The sequence below is a fragment of the Saccharomyces eubayanus genome, chromosome IV (assembly GCF_001298625.1).
Source record: "Saccharomyces eubayanus strain FM1318 chromosome IV, whole genome shotgun sequence".
NCBI lineage: Eukaryota > Fungi > Ascomycota > Saccharomycetes > Saccharomycetales > Saccharomycetaceae > Saccharomyces > Saccharomyces eubayanus.
The window spans coordinates 820,212-838,643 of record NC_030979.1 but is presented as its reverse complement, the minus strand read 5'-3'; the positions used below and the strand labels follow the sequence as shown (position 1 = coordinate 838,643).

The 18,432-nt window shown below is 42.9% G+C and overlaps 9 protein-coding genes across 9 annotated transcripts; 5 read left to right on the top strand and 4 right to left on the bottom strand.

The window, feature by feature from the left end:
- Positions 1-73: 73 nt before the first annotated feature.
- PCS60 (Pcs60p) lies at positions 74-1,705 on the top strand (the record flags this gene model as incomplete). The annotated part of the gene is made up of 1 exon (XM_018364449.1): positions 74-1,705. One exon carries the CDS (start codon positions 74-76, stop codon positions 1,703-1,705), a length of 1,632 nt encoding a protein of 543 aa, XP_018223250.1.
- A 465-nt stretch (positions 1,706-2,170) lies between these two features.
- On the top strand, positions 2,171-3,265 carry PDB1 (pyruvate dehydrogenase (acetyl-transferring) subunit E1 beta; the record flags this gene model as incomplete). Its single annotated transcript, XM_018364448.1, has 1 exon — positions 2,171-3,265. The coding sequence occupies one exon, from the start codon at positions 2,171-2,173 to the stop codon at positions 3,263-3,265; it is 1,095 nt and encodes a 364-aa protein (XP_018223249.1).
- Positions 3,266-3,715: 450 nt separating this feature from the next.
- Positions 3,716-5,395, top strand: DI49_1245 (uncharacterized protein; the record flags this gene model as incomplete). Its single annotated transcript, XM_018364447.1, has 1 exon — positions 3,716-5,395. The coding sequence occupies one exon, from the start codon at positions 3,716-3,718 to the stop codon at positions 5,393-5,395; it is 1,680 nt and encodes a 559-aa protein (XP_018223248.1).
- A 733-nt stretch (positions 5,396-6,128) lies between these two features.
- Positions 6,129-9,668, top strand: PYC2 (pyruvate carboxylase 2; the record flags this gene model as incomplete). The annotated part of the gene is made up of 1 exon (XM_018364446.1): positions 6,129-9,668. The coding sequence occupies one exon, from the start codon at positions 6,129-6,131 to the stop codon at positions 9,666-9,668; it is 3,540 nt and encodes a 1,179-aa protein (XP_018223247.1).
- A 289-nt stretch (positions 9,669-9,957) lies between these two features.
- Positions 9,958-10,539, bottom strand: ATG12 (Atg12p; the record flags this gene model as incomplete). Its single annotated transcript, XM_018364445.1, has 1 exon — positions 9,958-10,539. The coding sequence occupies one exon, from the start codon at positions 10,537-10,539 to the stop codon at positions 9,958-9,960; it is 582 nt and encodes a 193-aa protein (XP_018223246.1).
- A 240-nt stretch (positions 10,540-10,779) lies between these two features.
- Positions 10,780-12,804, top strand: YBP1 (Ybp1p; the record flags this gene model as incomplete). Its single annotated transcript, XM_018364444.1, has 1 exon — positions 10,780-12,804. One exon carries the CDS (start codon positions 10,780-10,782, stop codon positions 12,802-12,804), a length of 2,025 nt encoding a protein of 674 aa, XP_018223245.1.
- Positions 12,805-13,113: 309 nt separating this feature from the next.
- Positions 13,114-14,913, bottom strand: HPC2 (Hpc2p; the record flags this gene model as incomplete). Its single annotated transcript, XM_018364443.1, has 1 exon — positions 13,114-14,913. The coding sequence occupies one exon, from the start codon at positions 14,911-14,913 to the stop codon at positions 13,114-13,116; it is 1,800 nt and encodes a 599-aa protein (XP_018223244.1).
- Positions 14,914-15,433: 520 nt separating this feature from the next.
- SDS24 (Sds24p) lies at positions 15,434-17,020 on the bottom strand (the record flags this gene model as incomplete). The annotated part of the gene is made up of 1 exon (XM_018364442.1): positions 15,434-17,020. One exon carries the CDS (start codon positions 17,018-17,020, stop codon positions 15,434-15,436), a length of 1,587 nt encoding a protein of 528 aa, XP_018223243.1.
- Positions 17,021-17,228: 208 nt separating this feature from the next.
- Positions 17,229-18,053, bottom strand: MET8 (bifunctional precorrin-2 dehydrogenase/sirohydrochlorin ferrochelatase MET8; the record flags this gene model as incomplete). The annotated part of the gene is made up of 1 exon (XM_018364441.1): positions 17,229-18,053. One exon carries the CDS (start codon positions 18,051-18,053, stop codon positions 17,229-17,231), a length of 825 nt encoding a protein of 274 aa, XP_018223242.1.
- Between the last annotated feature and the right edge of the window lie 379 nt (positions 18,054-18,432).

The window sequence follows — 18,432 nt, the reverse complement described above, 5'->3', positions numbered from 1 at the left end:
TGTGTACTTTTGCCTACAGGGTTGCTCCTCTATGTAATGTAAAAGGTTACGTAGCTCTTCAATATTTACTAGAATGTCAAGTGCCGCTACTGTTACTGCTTCGTTTAACGATACTTTCAAAGTATCCGACAACATTGCTGTCATTGTTCCTGAAACGGACACCCAGGTGACCTACCGGGACCTGTCCCATATGGTAGGCCACTTTCAGACCATGTTCAGTAACCCTTCTTCTCCGCTGTATGGCACGATCTTCAGGCAGGACACTGTGGCAATCTCCATGCGTAATGGGCTGGAGTTCATCGTCGCCTTCCTTGGGGCCACCATGGACGCCAAGATCGGTGCTCCTTTGAACTCCAACTATAAGGAAAAGGAGTTCAATTTCTATTTAAACGACCTGAAGTCTAAAGCTATCTGCGTTCCTAAGGGCACTACAAAGTTGCCTGACTCCGAGATTTTGAAGTCCGCCTCTACATTCGGGTGTTTCATCGTGGAATTGAGCTTTGATGCAGCCAGGTTCAGGGTAGAATATGACATCTACTCTCCAAAGGACAATTACAAGAACGTTTTTTACCGGTCGTTGAACAATGCCAAGTTTGTCAACACGGACCCCGTCAGATTTCCAGGGTTTGCTCGTTCCAGCGATGTTGCTCTGATTTTGCATACCAGCGGTACCACGTCCACTCCAAAGACTGTACCCTTGTTGCATCTGAACATTGTGAGAAGCACGTTGAATATCGCAAACACTTACAAGTTGACGCCCTTGGACCGGTCCTACATCGTCATGCCCCTGTTCCACGTTCACGGATTGATCGGTGTTTTGCTATCTACCTTTAGAACTCAAGGCTCGGTCGTGGTGCCTGACGGGTTCCACCCAAAGCTGTTCTGGGATCAATTCGTCAAGTACCATTGTAACTGGTTCAGTTGTGTGCCCACGATAAGCATGATCATGCTGAACATGCCCAAGCCCACGCCTTTCCCCCACATTAGGTTCATCAGATCGTGTTCTTCTGCGTTGGCACCTGCAACGTTCCACAAGCTGGAAAGGGAATTCAACGCTCCTGTCTTGGAGGCCTACGCAATGACCGAAGCATCGCACCAAATGACCTCGAACAACCTGCCCCCGGGAAAGAGAAAGCCTGGCACCGTGGGCCAACCACAGGGCGTCATTGTTCTTATCCTGGATGATAAGGACAACGTTTTGCCCCCAGGCAAGGTCGGGGAGGTCTCCATCAGAGGCGAAAACGTCACACTGGGCTATGCCAACAACCCAAAGGCCAACAAGGAGAACTTTACCAAGAGGGAGAACTACTTCAGAACCGGTGACCAAGGCTACTTCGACCCGGAGGGTTTCTTGGTTCTCACGGGCAGAATTAAAGAGCTGATCAACAGGGGTGGTGAAAAGATCTCGCCTATTGAACTGGATGGTATAATGCTGTCGCACCCCAAAATCGACGAGGCCGTGGCCTTTGGTGTTCCCGACGACATGTACGGCCAGGTGGTTCAAGCCGCCGTCGTCTTGAAGAAGAACGAAAAGATGACCTACGAAGAACTTGTTTCCTTCCTGAAGAAGCACCTTGCAGCCTTCAAAATCCCCACCAAGGTGTATTTTGTCGACAAGCTGCCCAAGACCGCCACCGGTAAGATCCAGAGAAGAATCATCGCGGAGACCTTCACCAAGAGCAGCAAAAACAAGAGTAAGTTGTGAGTAGTGTGTCGTCCTTCCTTTCGCATCCTCTACATAAGCTAATCTCCCCGTTTATACACGTAAGTTTATGTATCTCTATCTATCTAATGAAACGACAGTATTTATCGTGTCCAAGCTGATTCTTTTTTGGCCGCGGCTGTTTCCGGGGCCCGTTTTCCGAGACTTCGAAGTGGGAGACTATGCAAAATAGACGAGTCTTCGACTAAGAAGTTCTCCGGTCGATAAACATAAAGCTTTCGCACATCTGCACTAAATACAGTAGTATCATCATACACAGGTTCCTGACACCAACAGCCGATTCTTGAGATATATTCGTCAAGTTTCCACTTTCTGTTAGATTAATTCAGTATCCTCCCCCTCTCGGACGTTAAATTCCGCCTCCCCATTACAGTTACTGTGTTTGTTCGTTGTTATTCGATTGCAGTTTAGTAGATCAATTACCTTTTGCAAAAACATCTTTTCAATATGTTTTCTAGATTGCCAACCTTTTTGGCCAGAAATGTCTCACGTCGTGCTCCAACCTCTTTTGTTAGACCCTCAGCAGCAGCTTTGAGGTTCTCTTCTACAAAGACAATGACGGTCAGAGAGGCTTTGAACACAGCCATGGCGGAAGAATTGGACCGTGACGACGATGTCTTCCTCATTGGTGAAGAGGTCGCCCAATATAACGGTGCTTACAAAGTGTCTAAAGGTTTATTGGACAGATTCGGTGAGCGTCGTGTAGTTGATACACCTATTACCGAATACGGGTTGACAGGTTTGGCCGTGGGTGCTGCTTTGAAAGGTTTGAAGCCAATTGTGGAGTTCATGTCGTTCAATTTCTCTATGCAAGCCATTGACCATGTTATTAACTCTGCTGCCAAGACTCACTACATGTCTGGTGGTACTCAGAAGTGTCAAATGGTCTTTAGAGGCCCTAACGGTGCTGCTAAGGGTGTCGGTGCCCAACATTCGCAGGATTTCTCTGCTTGGTATGGTTCCATCCCCGGGTTGAAAGTCCTTGTTCCTTACTCTGCCGAAGATGCCAGAGGTTTGCTTAAGGCCGCCATCAGAGATCCAAACCCTGTTGTCTTTTTGGAAAACGAGTTGTTGTACGGTGAATCCTTTGAAATCTCAGAAGATGTTTTGTCGCCAGATTTCACTCTGCCATATAAGGCTAAGGTCGAAAGAGAAGGTACTGATATTTCTATTGTTACATACACAAGAAACGTTCAATTCTCTTTGGAAGCCGCCGAAATCTTGCAAAAGGAGTACGGTGTCTCTGCAGAAGTCGTCAACTTGCGTGCAATTAGACCTTTGGATACTGAAGCCATCATCAAAACAGTCAAGAAAACAAACCACTTGATCACTGTGGAATCGACTTTCCCAACCTTCGGTGTCGGTGCTGAGATCGTCGCCCAAGTCATGGAATCAGAAGCGTTTGATTATTTGGATGCTCCAATCCAAAGAGTCACTGGTGCTGATGTTCCAACACCATATGCCAAGGAATTGGAAGATTTCGCCTTTCCAGATGCTCCAACTATTGTTAAAGCAGTTAAAGAAGTCTTGTCTATCGAATAAATACATTCTGACTGGAGAAAAGGAAAGAAAGAAGAAATGAATTTCTTTTTCACTCTCAATCTTTCTGTCGTTTGAGTAAACAGAAATAACACAAATAAGAAAATATAAAAAAAGTTTTGCTAATCAAGACACTTCTGGCGTAATAGTCATTAGTGGGTAAATAACTGCAAATATACGCACATATAGTATATATTTTGTTCCTACATATCGAATGAGATAAATACTAAGAATACTGAATGATTTATCGATTCATAGCTGCATTACACTTTTTTTTTTTCGGTTTTTTAGATGGACACACGACTGGCTGAAAGAAAAATAACGATATTGGCATGCGAAAATAAATCGACCGACTTCGATACTTAGATTTACATGAAATGTTGAGCCACGGGAGGAAACTTTGGTTTAGATAGCATAAAATAGTGCAACTGAGGAAATAACGCATAAGTTGCGATGGAACCTAAGCGAAATAGCGGGTCCCTGGCCAAGCATGACCTGCCACAATTCTATCTTTTGATCATGCTATATCTGGTTCAAGGTATACCTGTAGGCTTGGCGTTTGGTACGGTACCATTTTTACTGAAGTCGATGGCAAAGGAGACGTCGTTCACATCATTGGGCATTTTCTCTATGGCTACATATCCATATTCTTTGAAGATTCTATGGTCCCCTATAGTGGATTCACTGTATAATAAACGCATCGGCAGAAGAAGGTCATGGATCATCCCAGTGCAGTTCGTTAGCGGATTTGTACTATGGGTTTTGGGTTGGTGTATATCGCAAGGCATAATATTCGATGGGGTGGACGATGCGTTCCACGGCCGCGGGAACGGTTCTCTGCATAGCGTTAACATAAGGAACTTGACGTGGTGGTTTGGGCTCTTAGTTTTCCTATGCGCCACTCAAGACATTGCAGTTGATGGGTGGGCCTTGACCATTCTGTCGAAAGAGTCTTTATCTTATGCTTCCACTGCGCAAACGATGGGTTTGAACATCGGCTATTTCATGTCATTCACCATTTTCCTATCGTTGAACTCGTCTGATTTTGCCAACAAGTATTTCAGGAAACTTCCATTGGATTACGGATTTATCAGTTTGGGTGGATACATGAAATTCTCGGGGATACTGTACATTGTGATAACCGTATACATCATATTTTGCACCAAGGAAAAACCGTATCAGGAGTACTTGCCCAAAGTGGAGCCAGCCAAGTCGGAAAATGGCGAACCTAAAATCCTAGCTATCAAATACGACGATGGCGATGTGGTGTCTGCCCAGAATACTAGTAGTGTAAGGTATATTTATCATTGTTTCATAAAAGTGTTGAAGTTGAAATCCGTGAGAAGTTTAGCCTTTATCCACATGATTTCCAAGTTCGCCTTCCAATGTAATGAGGCAGCTACGAATCTGAAACTACTGGAGCAAGGTTTCAAGAGAGAAGACCTGGCTGTTACGGTGCTGATAGACCTGCCTTTCGAATTAATATTCGGATATTACGTTGTCAAGTGGAGTTCCAACAAGGATCCAATTACTCGTGACAACAGAAGACTAAGAAACACGGGCACTAATAAGTTTGTCAAGTTCTTGGTGGGGGATGCTGGTGTGCTGACGCCGTGGCTGTGGGGGTTTCTGGGTCGTTTGACTGCGGCAGTCTTGGGCAGCTACGTGGTGAAGCGGTTCCCCAAGGGCGGCGAGATCTCCACCAAGTACTTCTGCCTGGTGATATTTCAGCACCTGCTGGGCTCATTTATGAACACCGTCCAGTTCATCGGGATCTCGGCATTTCACACACGAGTCGCGGACCCTGTTCTGGGCGGTACGTATATGACGTTGCTGAACACGCTAAGCAATTTCGGCGGGACATGGCCGCGGCTGATCATAATGGCGATGATCAACCACTTCACCGTATACGAGTGTGTCATCCCGGACACTAACAAAGTGTATGTGACCCACGGCGGTAACATGCAAGCGTGCACCGACGTCCTGAAAGGCTCCGTAACCGTCTTGCGCGACGGCTACCACATCACCAACATCGTATGTATCACAGTTGGGATCCTCCTGTACTTTGGATACCTGAAGAAAAAGATCCTCCACCTGCAAAGTCTGCCGATCAGCTCCTGGAGATGTACGTAAAGACACTATAGATAAATGTATATACCTCTATACGTTCGAGAAACGTTCGAGAAACGTACATTAACCAATTTTTTACGTTTTGCTTAGACAACTAGTACAGATCCTCGCAGCTAAATAAGGGTGCAAAGCCAAGCTAGCAAAATACAACTTAAACCGATCACTTAATGAAAGGACGGCAGTATATAGCGTCGTTTGTATCACTTAACCATCTTGAAACAAGTGCACGCCGTTATCATCCTCCACGGATTGTGATACCCGGCCTCGGAGGTTGCCGCAGATAGCAGCCTCGGCAGGCACGGCCGGCTCTGCGGTGATTGGCAGGGATGGGGCCCTTCGCGCAGAAGACGCCGTAGAGGCACCTATGACTAACCTTTTTTTTTCGCTATTAATTTTCTGTAAGTTTTTCAGTTTTTTTTTGCACTTTTGGTATATGCGTCTCGAGCTATTTATTCCAAGAGTCAGCGCCGGCGCAGGAAGCCTTAGGTCAGGAACCGCATCGGCTGTTTCCGGAAGACGTTTTCCTTTCTGTTTCTGTTTTCCTATTGTGTTGCTGTAATTTCAGTCTTTTTTCCTCTTGCTTTTGACATCTCCTTTGATGACATACATATATCCGTACCTCTTATCTTTCAAAGTCGTGTAGGTCGTTATCAAGGGCCCATTGTTTGAATTTTTCACCGTTAGTATATTTTAGGATAGGAGCTCAGCTAGAGGTAAAAAATATAAAGCTAAGAAGATGAGCAGCAAGAAATTGGCCGGTTTGAGAGACAATTTCAGTCTACTGGGCGAAAAGAACAAGATCTTGGTCGCTAACAGAGGTGAGATCCCTATCAGAATTTTCAGGTCCGCCCATGAGCTGTCCATGAGGACCATCGCCATATACTCGCACGAAGACCGTCTTTCCACACATAGGCTGAAGGCGGACGAGGCATACGTCATCGGCGAAGAGGGCCAATACACTCCCGTGGGTGCGTACTTGGCCATGGACGAGATCATCGCGATCGCAAAGAAGCACAAAGTTGACTTTATCCACCCAGGTTACGGGTTCTTGTCTGAGAATTCCGAGTTCGCTGACAAAGTGGTGAAGGCAGGCATCACTTGGATCGGGCCTCCCGCTGAAGTCATCGAATCTGTGGGTGACAAGGTTTCCGCCAGAAACCTCGCAGCAAGGGCCAATGTCCCCACCGTTCCCGGTACTCCAGGTCCCATAGAGACCGTACAGGAAGCACAGGACTTCGTCGATAAATATGGCTACCCTGTCATCATCAAGGCCGCCTTTGGCGGTGGTGGTAGAGGTATGAGAGTGGTAAGAAAAGGTGACGACGTGGGTGATGCGTTCCAGCGTGCTACGTCTGAGGCCCGCACCGCATTCGGTAATGGTACCTGTTTCGTGGAGAGATTCTTGGACAAGCCAAAACATATTGAAGTCCAGTTGCTAGCCGATAACCACGGTAATGTGGTCCATCTTTTCGATAGGGACTGTTCCGTGCAGAGAAGGCATCAGAAGGTCGTCGAAGTGGCCCCAGCTAAGACCCTGCCGCTCGAAGTTCGTGACGCTATCTTGACAGATGCTGTCAAGTTGGCCAGAGTTTGTGGCTACAGAAACGCAGGTACCGCCGAGTTCTTGGTCGACAACGAAAACAGACATTATTTCATCGAAATCAACCCAAGAATCCAAGTGGAACATACTATCACCGAAGAAATCACTGGTATCGATATTGTGTCTGCGCAAATCCAGATCGCTGCCGGTGCCTCTTTGCCCCAATTGGGCCTGTTACAGGACAAAATCTCTACCCGTGGGTTCTCCATTCAATGTCGTATTACCACAGAAGACCCATCGAAGAATTTCCAGCCAGATACTGGACGTTTGGAAGTCTACCGGTCTGCCGGTGGTAATGGTGTCAGATTGGACGGTGGTAACGCCTATGCCGGTGCCACTATCTCTCCTCATTACGACTCCATGTTGGTGAAGTGTTCATGTTCCGGTTCCACTTACGAAATCGTTCGTAGGAAAATGATCCGTGCCTTGATCGAATTCAGAATCAGAGGTGTCAAAACCAACATTCCTTTCCTTTTGACTCTTTTGACACATCCAGTCTTCATTGACGGTAGCTACTGGACAACGTTCATCGATGATACCCCACAACTGTTCCAAATGGTTTCCTCGCAAAACAGAGCGCAAAAACTATTGCATTATTTGGCAGATTTGGCCGTCAATGGTCCTTCCATCAAGGGCCAAATTGGTTTGCCTAAGTTGAAATCAACCCCAAGCGTCCCTCATTTGCACGATGCTGAAGGTAACATTATCAATGTCGTTACTACGTCGCCACCATCCGGATGGAGACAAGTGCTACTAGAAAAGGGACCAGCTGAGTTTGCTAAACAAGTGAGACAATTCAGCGGTACTCTATTAATGGATACTACTTGGAGAGACGCCCATCAATCCCTGTTGGCCACAAGAGTCAGAACCCATGATCTGGCCACAATCGCTCCAACTACCGCCCATGCCCTAGCAGGCGCCTTTGCTTTAGAATGTTGGGGTGGTGCCACTTTTGATGTCGCTATGAGATTCTTGCATGAAGATCCATGGGAACGTTTAAGAAAATTAAGAGCATTAGTGCCCAACATTCCATTCCAAATGTTGTTGCGTGGTGCCAACGGTGTCGCCTACTCCTCCTTACCAGATAATGCCATTGACCATTTCGTCAAGCAAGCTAAAGATAACGGTGTTGATATATTCAGAGTCTTTGATGCGTTGAATGACTTGGACCAATTAAAAGTTGGTGTAGATGCCGTCAAAAAGGCTGGTGGTGTTGTTGAAGCTACTGTTTGTTACTCTGGTGACATGCTTCAACCAGGTAAGAAATACAACTTGGACTACTATTTGGAAGTTGTTGATAAAATCGTTAAGATGGGTACCCATATCTTAGGTATTAAGGATATGGCAGGTACCATGAAGCCATCCGCCGCTAGATTGTTAATTGGTTCTTTGAGAACTAGATATCCTGATTTACCAATTCATGTTCATAGTCATGACTCTGCTGGTACTGCAGTAGCATCCATGTCTGCATGTGCTTTATCTGGCGCCGATGTTGTTGATGTAGCCATTAACTCGATGTCTGGTTTGACTTCTCAAGCATCCATTAACGCTTTACTAGCTTCCTTAGAAGGTAACATTGACACAGGAATTAACATTGAACATGCTCGTGAATTAGATGCCTACTGGGCAGAAATGAGACTGTTATATTCTTGCTTTGAAGCTGACTTGAAGGGTCCAGATCCAGAAGTCTACCAGCATGAAATTCCAGGTGGGCAGTTGACTAACTTGCTATTCCAAGCTCAACAATTGGGTCTTGGTGAACAATGGGCAGAAACTAAGAGAGCCTACAGAGAAGCGAACTACTTATTGGGTGATATCGTTAAAGTCACTCCAACTTCCAAGGTTGTTGGTGATTTGGCGCAATTTATGGTCTCAAATAAACTAACTTCTGACGATATCAGACGTTTGGCTAATTCTTTAGATTTCCCTGACTCTGTCATGGATTTCTTTGAAGGTTTGATCGGTCAACCATACGGTGGGTTCCCAGAGCCATTAAGATCTGATGTGCTGAGAAACAAGAGAAGAAAGTTGACATGCCGTCCGGGTTTAGAGTTAGAGGCATTCGACCTCAACAAAATCAGAGAAGATTTACAAAACAGGTTCGGTGACATCGACGAATGCGATATCGCTTCTTACAATATGTATCCGAGAGTTTACGAGGATTTCCAAAAGGTGAGAGAAACGTATGGTGACTTATCAGTACTACCAACCAAGAATTTCTTAGCCCCATCAGAGCCAGATGAAGAAATTGAAGTCACCATTGAACAAGGTAAGACTTTGATTATCAAGTTACAAGCTGTTGGTGACTTAAACAAAAAGACTGGTCAAAGAGAAGTCTATTTTGAATTGAACGGTGAATTAAGAAAGATCCGTGTTGCGGATAAGACTCAAAACATACAATCAGTTGCTAAGCCAAAGGCCGATGTACATGATACCCACCAAATCGGCGCACCAATGGCAGGTGTCATCATAGAGGTTAAGGTACATAAAGGTTCCTTAGTGAAGAAAGGTGAATCAGTTGCCGTTCTGAGTGCCATGAAAATGGAAATGGTTGTCTCTTCTCCAGCAGATGGTCAAGTTAAAGATGTCTTCATTAAGGACGGTGAAAGTGTTGAAGCATCAGATTTGATTGTTGTTTTAGAGGATGAAACTCTGCCTCCATCTAAAGAAAACTAATGGCTAACCACTAGCTATGTTTTTATCTAGTTATGTTTCCATGTATATTTAAATACCAAATAGAAAAAAAAGTAAAACGTTTTCAGTAAAACATATGCTCATCGTTTGTTTTTTTGATGGTGGTTATATTAATAATGTTTTTGTTTCTGAAAAACTAGAACCGGATATGAGTTCTGAGATTAGTTTTATACTGTCTTGGGCAATTGTTCAAAGTATTTTTATTAAATAATTGCCCCTTTTAAGCCATTACGGAAGGGCTTTTTAAATGGTAGGAACTAGTGGATAATGTTTAGCCAAATGCTACCGATGCACAATAACTTACAATTAGTTCGTCGCTAACTTTGAACTGTGTCCAAAGTTCTCCGACATTTTGCTGTGGGGTGGGTGCGAAAGAATTATTTATATAACAATAAACATAATCCATCTTCAGTCGTCTTTTGAGAAATAGAATTACCATAGCAAAAGGTTGTGACATTGAAATTTTACAAACCGATGGTTTCAACTGCGCAATAGACCCAATTGGTTGAAATTTTATCTGGATCTTTTGCGTATCCTGCTCCTCCTTGCGACTCTTTTGTTCAGTTGCAATATTCTTTTGCTCTGCTGTCGATGTATTTGTCTTATTCATCTCCTTCTGTTCATAAGTGCTACTAGCTGAGCTGTCCAGTTGTTGATCCACAGAAGCATCACTTGCTAATCCGAGTTGAGATAGCCTCCTACTAAAGAGTTCTAGTCTATTTTGAACTGTGTGTGTCGATGATTTTATTTCTGGATGATTTCTTGTCCTTTCAGTGGCCGTTCCATTGTTAGTCGATATAATAGAGCTTTCGTCGCTTTCTGTTTCATTTTCGCTCTCTAGAATTCTGCTCATACTTCCATTAAATCTTTTGGTTGCAACCTGTAATAGTCAAGAGTACACCCGTTATATTTCTTTGAGTTGAAGCACGTTAGTTATCAAACCTTAAATCGGCATATTTCATAAGCACGAATCCTTAAATTTGAAATATGAGAGAAAAAAAACGAAAAAAAATACTAGTGTAAGTGATTGTTAATATTAGCTGAACTTAGAGAAGAGCGTCTCGCAAGTATTTGATTTGATAACCTGACCGTGATGGAGCCAATCGAAGATCTACTTTCAGAGCTTACTGATGCGTTCAAAACTCAAAAGGAGGACCTTATTGCGCTGGTAACACTAATCGATATTTATAGTGAACAAGTTGACCAGGAAGGCACGTTTGATGAGAAGGCTAAATTCATTGAAACCCTAAGGGGATTGTTAGAGGAGAATCCGACCATTACTGGTGAAATTGGCTGGGATGTACCCAAAGGCCTATTAAAATTCTTGTCAAAAGAGAATATCGATGTAAGCAAAGTATTATGTGTTAATAATATTATTCACGGTGTAATGAGGTGTTTCTATGTAATTTCGATTCATGGAGAACCGAAAAAATGTCTGGTTACTGGTTTGGAATTGCTTTCAGCCCTTTCTGTTGAAGATGTTTCTGAAAACAATGATCAACAAAATAAAGAGGAGTTTGTCAATGAGCAAGCTGCTGCGCCAGCTCCTGCAGAAACGGTTACTAAAAGTTCTGATCCGAGCGACAGTTCTTATTATGGTGAAAGGAAAAACATAAAGGAATTCTTTTTAACGTTGAAAGCTTACATTCTATTTGAGTTTATTGGAGCGAACCTCAAAAGAATCTCCACTTTGTATCCTTCAAAATACCTAGGAGCTGCTGTGGCAACGATTGAGAAATTCGTTTATGACCACGCTGATTCATTTGAAGACGCACTTTTCCTTCTTCGTAGGGTTTATACATTTTGCAGGAATTACATTCCCCCAGACACGCCGAAAGATATACAGCTAAACGCACAATTTACTCAAGAAATGCTTGATAAAGTAGTAGAGAAAGAAAGCGAGTTACAAGTGAGACTTTTACGTAGGCTCTGCACATTTGGAATTTCGTCGCCTATCAAAACTGTCAACACCAATCCTGATACAAAATACTACTGCGCACTAAATCATCAAAAGTTTCAACCAACGGTATATTACACCGAACTGCTTGAGTTATATTGTAGGTTTTATCAACTGGCGTATTCGCTTGATGTTGATATAAAAGCAGAATTTCAGAACGTATTAAAAGAATGCAGAATAATTTACAAATCTGTACCACAAGAGGCTGACGCTGTTAATGATGAAGCGAAGTTGGTCATGGAAAGAATGGTATATAAACTAGCTTATACTTTTGAAGTACAAAAGGCTGCAAAAGAAAGGAGCGTTGGCTTAGATCTTAATGGTATTGTTTTGTTTTCTGGTATCAATTATTTAGAGACCAATGAACATCTGGTACAGAAAATTACAATCACGGATGCCATTTATCTTTACTTAAGATTTACCACCCCTTCATTATATTCCAAAGTGTACCATAGTGTAGCAGTTGAATCTGTTAATCGTTATTGGCTATGGTATGCAATCACAACTGAGTCTTTGGAAAATGTTAAAACGGAACTCAAAAACCTTTCAGTATTTGTTACAAAAGCTTTGTTACAGGTTCTACTTATTAAGAATTGTGTTCAAGTCAATCACCAGTTACGAATGATAACTTTCACCCTCCTCACGAGACTACTATGTTTGGTTCCCGAGAACGTTGCATTTGACTTTATTTTGGATGTTCTCAAGATATGTCCCTTCCCATTGGGCAAAACATCTGTATTGTGTATCCTAAAAGATCTTTCAAGGCAACGCGTTTCCAAAAGAGATGATAATCCTGAAACCAGTTCAATCAGTGAAGGACTGTCAAAGCTGGGAATCAATGAAGATCAAAAGCCTAAGAAAGGAAACATCAAATATTATATTCAATTAGATTCTTCCAAAATGGCAGCTGTCCATGAATGCTGTTTACGAACTATCCACGACTCATTTACTACAGACGCTAAGAAAAGCGAGATATTGTTGTTATCGACTTATTTGAATTTTCTCATCGTACTGAGAGAACAATGGGATAGAGAATTATTGGAAATCGTTTACTCAACAATTTACTCTAGATTGGAACTGATTGGATCCGATGCACTTTCAAACTATAAAGAAATTGTAGATGCAAATAAGTCTTTAAAGTATTACTTAAACACTATGTAATGACACTCTAGTTTAATCCATTCCTGAACGTAGTACGTATAAAAAACCCAAGGGGATACAGGGTTCTATTCTCTTCTTATTTTTAACAGCTTTGATTTGTCCATACACTTACTTTATAAAACTCGTAAGGTTAAATCTATTTTCTGAGACTAAATCATCGAGTATGTATGTATAGAACATTAACGTACATAAAATGTTTGCTCGTAGAAATTTACTTCTATGACCGCGGTATGTGTTATCAATACCAGCTTCATTCATTATTTGTTTTCTGTTCTTCAAGAATTTTGGCAAAGGCCCTGAAAAAAATGCCTATTTGTTCTTGACACCACCTCTTTTCATGGTACCGTTTGCACGTTCTAAGCTTGCATAGTGTCCCTTTTCAATTAATGGACCAAAATAAACAAAAAACCCATCTTTTGTGGCAGCACGTTGTTCCTCCCATAATAATTCTGAATCATCAATGAACGGGTCTTCAACGTCATATTTACCAATCAAATTTTTACCTTTCATCGGATGTGATTTCTTCTTTGGAGAGGCTGTAGTTGCTGCAGTGTTCGTCTCCGTGTCTAATTCTCCTTCATCATCCTCCAAGTCCTCATCGTCATCCAATTCTATGATATCACCTTCTTCATCTTTTTCCTTTTCTAGTGCGCCGTTAGAATGATCATTCAACTGTGTTATTAAATTTCTTTTGGAATCTTTTAACTGTGTCAGTTCTTTCTGGTTTAGGTGATATTTTTCTTTTATTAAAGTTGACAAATTAAAAATGACTTGACCGTTTTCATCCAAGTAGTCATTTGTGTCAGTTTGGTACAACGGAATGTCAATCAAGATTGAGGGTTCTTTTATTTTTGTTTCTGTCGTTTGTACAATCTTAGGTGAATTGATTGTTGGTGCAGGTACTAGTTTCCTGGGAGATTTTGAGCTTGTTTCCTTTTTGACGTTGTTTGCAGAGGTCTTTGTGTCAGTGCCTTTGTCTTTTTCTTTCTCAGTGGCTTTGTTAAAAGATAAAGTGCTGTTTTCCTTCTTGACTGTACTCAATTTGGAGCTTGTGTTCGGTTCTTTCTTAATAGCGGATGCAGCCTTGTTCGAAACAGGCTTTTTCTTATTGGAATCAGCGTTGCCACTAGCAGCCTTTTTTGATGTCTTGTTAGCTGGCTTCGGTAATATTGCTGACACTGAATTCGATTTCCTCGCTCTTTCGGGTGCAGGTTTTTTATTAGAGTTGCCATTAGAATCGCTCTGTGTAATCGAGCTGTTACTTCGCTTCAACGAAACTTTCTCTGCTGATTGTTTTGTCAAAGTTGGTTTCACGGAATGAGTAGTAAGCTTATTGATTTTTGCTAGAGGTTGTACTGTAGTTTCAACGTCCAAATTTACGGGAGAGCCGGTTTTCGCTATAAGAATACCAGGGGGATTATCGTTTAAACGGGGTATCTTCAAAAGAGAGCCGTCCATGTTTTGAGTGGGCAAAATAACTTTGGGGGTTAATGATTTATTTCTAGGAGAGTTTGGAGTTTTTTTTAGCGACTCGATACTGTTTGCATCTGTATGGAGCTCGATGCTGGGTGATGAGATATTATTAATAGTATTGTTGCCATTTTTGTTTCCGTTGAAAGTGTTTATCGCTGGGGGCGTGCTGTCGTCATTAGAGGACATAGTTAACAAAGATGATATTTTTAGTTGGTTCGCAGCAAAAGAAGAACGTCCTCTTTCTGGTGCAGTTCTATTGTCTATGTTTTTACTATTCCGCCTTGTTTCATCTGGATCTATCTTGCTCGTAGACACCGTGAGATTGGGTGGATATTGAAACGGTTCTACCGTACTTCTGCTAAATCGGTTTGCTGTTGGTATATCTACCGAGTTTGTAGACGAGGAAGGGGGCCCCGAAGAAGGAGCTGAAGAAGAAAATGTCGAGACTAGGATGGGCGATGGAGAGGCACCTTTGGCGTGGTTTCTGTTCTTGGCTAACTCTTCAGCAATATTTGGTATTTTCTTATTTGTCCTTCTGTTTAAAATTTTACTCAAAGAGTCTTCGTTGTCAGTTTCAGGTTCTTTCTTAATGTTGTTATCGTTATTCAAGATTTGAACTCTAGTATCCGGTTGCATTTGAGCTTCTCCGCTTGATATTGAGGGTTCATTCTCACTTTTAGAGTCCTCAATGACTATCACTAAGAAAAATCTAGTTGTTAGTTAAATGGTCTGGAATAAAAAAAAAAGAAGGGTTACGTGTGGGGAAAGAAGCATAAACATACCTTTCTGGTCCATTTCCAAATGTTTTGCGTACGATGATACGGTTTTGGCGTTGTTTGTTATGGTACCGCTTACTGTAGTAAAAGTACACCTATATATTGTGTGTTCGCTAAGCGTCTATAGTTTTGGTTTACACGATTTGAAAAAAGTAATACGCACACGCGACAAAAACATAAGGTCCAATTTCCAAGACTTGTACAGAACAAAATGGGATGCTCTTAAACAATTATATATATATGTGTCATGATAATATATAAAACCATATAAAGTAAAGAGGTGAATAAGCAGAATAAGCGGTATTCTCTCTCTTAGACTGTTTGTACAATAAAAGACGTAAAAAATAAAAATAAACTGGGAGGAAGTAAGGCCGCGAATCTCACATGGCAATACTGCCTCTTTGTCTTCTTGCGGATTGAGGGTCCACTGCCTTGTTTCCGGTTTGTTTTCTTGACAGTAAGTTGATAATATCGGTCAATGAGACTACACCGATCAGTTTTCCTGTTCTGTATTCTTTTTCAAATAGGTTTGGAGTGCTTGTTGAGGAAACGGGACTTGGTGGTGGGATCGCGATGGCCGAGGAACGTGGCGATGGCGGATCTTCCATTGCCGTCATTAAAGGAGAGTGAGAATTGATGGATGCCGAAGAAGATGATTTCGACATGGAAGCGCTACCATTAGTTGACGACTGAGCGGTACCGGTAGCTGCATTAGCTGCGGTGTTAGATGCGGTTAAGTTCGTGGAGGATGCCGATGCGGAATTGGACGACTCCGGCGGTTGCACAATCCATAATCTATGAGACCTTGTGGCGACCAGTTTTGCTAGTGTTCTTGCTAGAGAGCTGGAGGGGTATACGTGGAAAATTGGGAAGGAATCTTTACCCGTTTCCAGTCCTCTTGAGTTCAAGATGACCGAAATAAAATGACGGCAAGTCTTGTGCAATAGTGGATATTGGGATGTTCTGGTGACGTGCTTCACGTCAGTCACTGATATGTTACCTAAAAGGTTACCTTGTTTATCGATGACGGCAATGGATGATATTCTTTCTACATGCATTTTGTAAAGACCCATAATCAACGGCTCCTCTCCTTGAATGGAGATAACACGAGATTGTCTTGAAGTTGGCTTGGACTGGATGTTAAGAACACCTATATGTAAATCTTGTAGCGAGGAGTTCAATAAGGGCTCCAAACTCGTGAACGACCTAGCGTTGTCCCAGAGGTACTTGATCAAACGACGCTGGGACAAGATACCTTTAACCTTGGTCATCCCTTCGTTTGTGATGGCTACACGGTGTACACCTGAACCGAGAATTCCCATTACCGTGGACAAACTCTCATTTTCCGGCAGTTTATAAAAGGGGTTCTTAGGAGTCAATTTGACCATCTCGCCCACAGGGACGGGCTTTCCATTTTGGCAGTCTGTGGTGAGCTTTTTGTTGCTGACGGTGATCTTGTTCAAGACCAGCAACAGGTACGAATTCAGGTCATTATAGTCAAAAGTGAAACAGTCCATGTCGCCAGGAACGGACTCCACGGGGATGGAGTTCAGGTGGTACTTGATCAGAGTGTTAAAGGCTTCCTCTACTGATATGGAACCCGGAACAAAAATAAGCTTGTTTTGTTCAATCAATTGCGACAGCTGAATGTGCTGCCACTTTTGAGCATGCACAGAGGATAGGCATTGCGACGGAGTCTGTGTCATGGGCACAGCTGACAGTTTGAATTGGGGCTTTTCATCGCGGAGGGGTGCGGGAGTGGCAGCAGGAGCAGGTCCGGGAGCACCGGCAGCCTTTGGCGGCGTGAGCTCTTCCGGCTGCTCTTTGTCGTCTGCCTCGTTCACCTGCACCTGGGGCAGCAATGGTGGAGTGGACAGCATCTCGACGATAGACGCATGTCTAGATGTGGGAAGGTTTCCAGAGGAACTGTTCTGGCTTGGAGGGAACGTGTTCGGGGTAGAAGCCATGTTGTATGGTGGTCGGTTGTTCTATTAATATTTATAGTTATTGTATATTCGGGTTGTCTGATTAGTAAGAGAAGAGAAGAAAAGCTGATCTGAACATGCCTTAAATCTCGTTCCTTATCCCCTATACATGCAAATTATATACAAATTCTACTAGATTTTCTCTACACAATAGGAAAGACGCGCCCCTTAAATGAGGAGGCCCTGTCGCTCAGGACGAGCAGTAATAGCTGAGCATCTGATCTCTGGGAGGGAACTGCAGCGAGCGGTGCTGTTCTTGAAGCATGGTCTTGAAGAGGCCTAGCAAGCGCTGGACGTCGATTTCGTGGCAGTGCTGGATTCCGAAGAGGTCCGTGCAGCGTTTGGCCCAGTCCATACGGTACTTGACGTCCTTGTCGTTTGGCGCTAGGAGCCTGATGCCTCTTCTCAGTTCGCCAAGCTTTACCACGGCATCTTCTAGCGCTAGGTCTCCCATCTGTGAGAACAAGTTGCTGATCTCGTCTCTTACCAGGGCGCCGAAGCGTGGGGAAAGTCCGTTGGTCGAGATGAGAATCTGCAGACGGTCGCCTATCTCCAGGTTGGCGCCGAAGTAGAAGTCACATAGCTCTGGCTTGTCTGCCACGTTTACTAGCTGCTGGTTGCCGAACCTTTCTTTGCAGAGGTTGTATATTCTTGCACTTTCCGGGTGGTCCGGTATGCAGGTCATAATTATGTACCACGCGTCGTCATGGTCCTCTAGGTCGAGGTATTCATCTTTGAATTCGTCGTGAATATACTCGTAAATTTCGTTCTTGGAAAAATCCCAGTTGGAATTGACGATGCGTTTGGCGGTTTCTCTGTATTCGGGATGGTTCTCCCTGTCGATGAATTTCCCGAACTTCGGAACGATGGCTTTATGTAAGGTAGGAGAAACTAAAGTCAGCTTGCAACCTGTGGGTATTAGCTTGTATAATCTTGTCAAGCCGACCTCTCCACCGCCGATTAAAAGTATTCTCTTGTCCTTTAACTGGTGCGCTAATTGCAACGATTTTACCATTTTTTTTTTCCTCTTGTACTGTTTCTTTCCTATTGGGTGTACTTCGTGGACAGAATGTACTCTGTAGAAGAGGGATAGTCTTGGTATATCCTTTCAGCTAAACGTGTATATATATGTGTGCACATTTGTCACTTACCGGCTATTGCTCGTAGTCATCGGACTTTGTAGCAATTTTCACATTTCTTCTTCCGTCATCGCGGCTACTATAACACGTGAAATGATGATGCCGGTGTTCATGTAGGCAATAAGAAAAGTTGAAACGCAAACTGTTAGAGTAAAAAAAAATTTACATAGGTAGAAAGAGAGAAAGTAAATAACAATTTTGATTAGAATTAGAGGTAGATAATTAAACTAGATTTTAACTGGAATGTCATTAGTA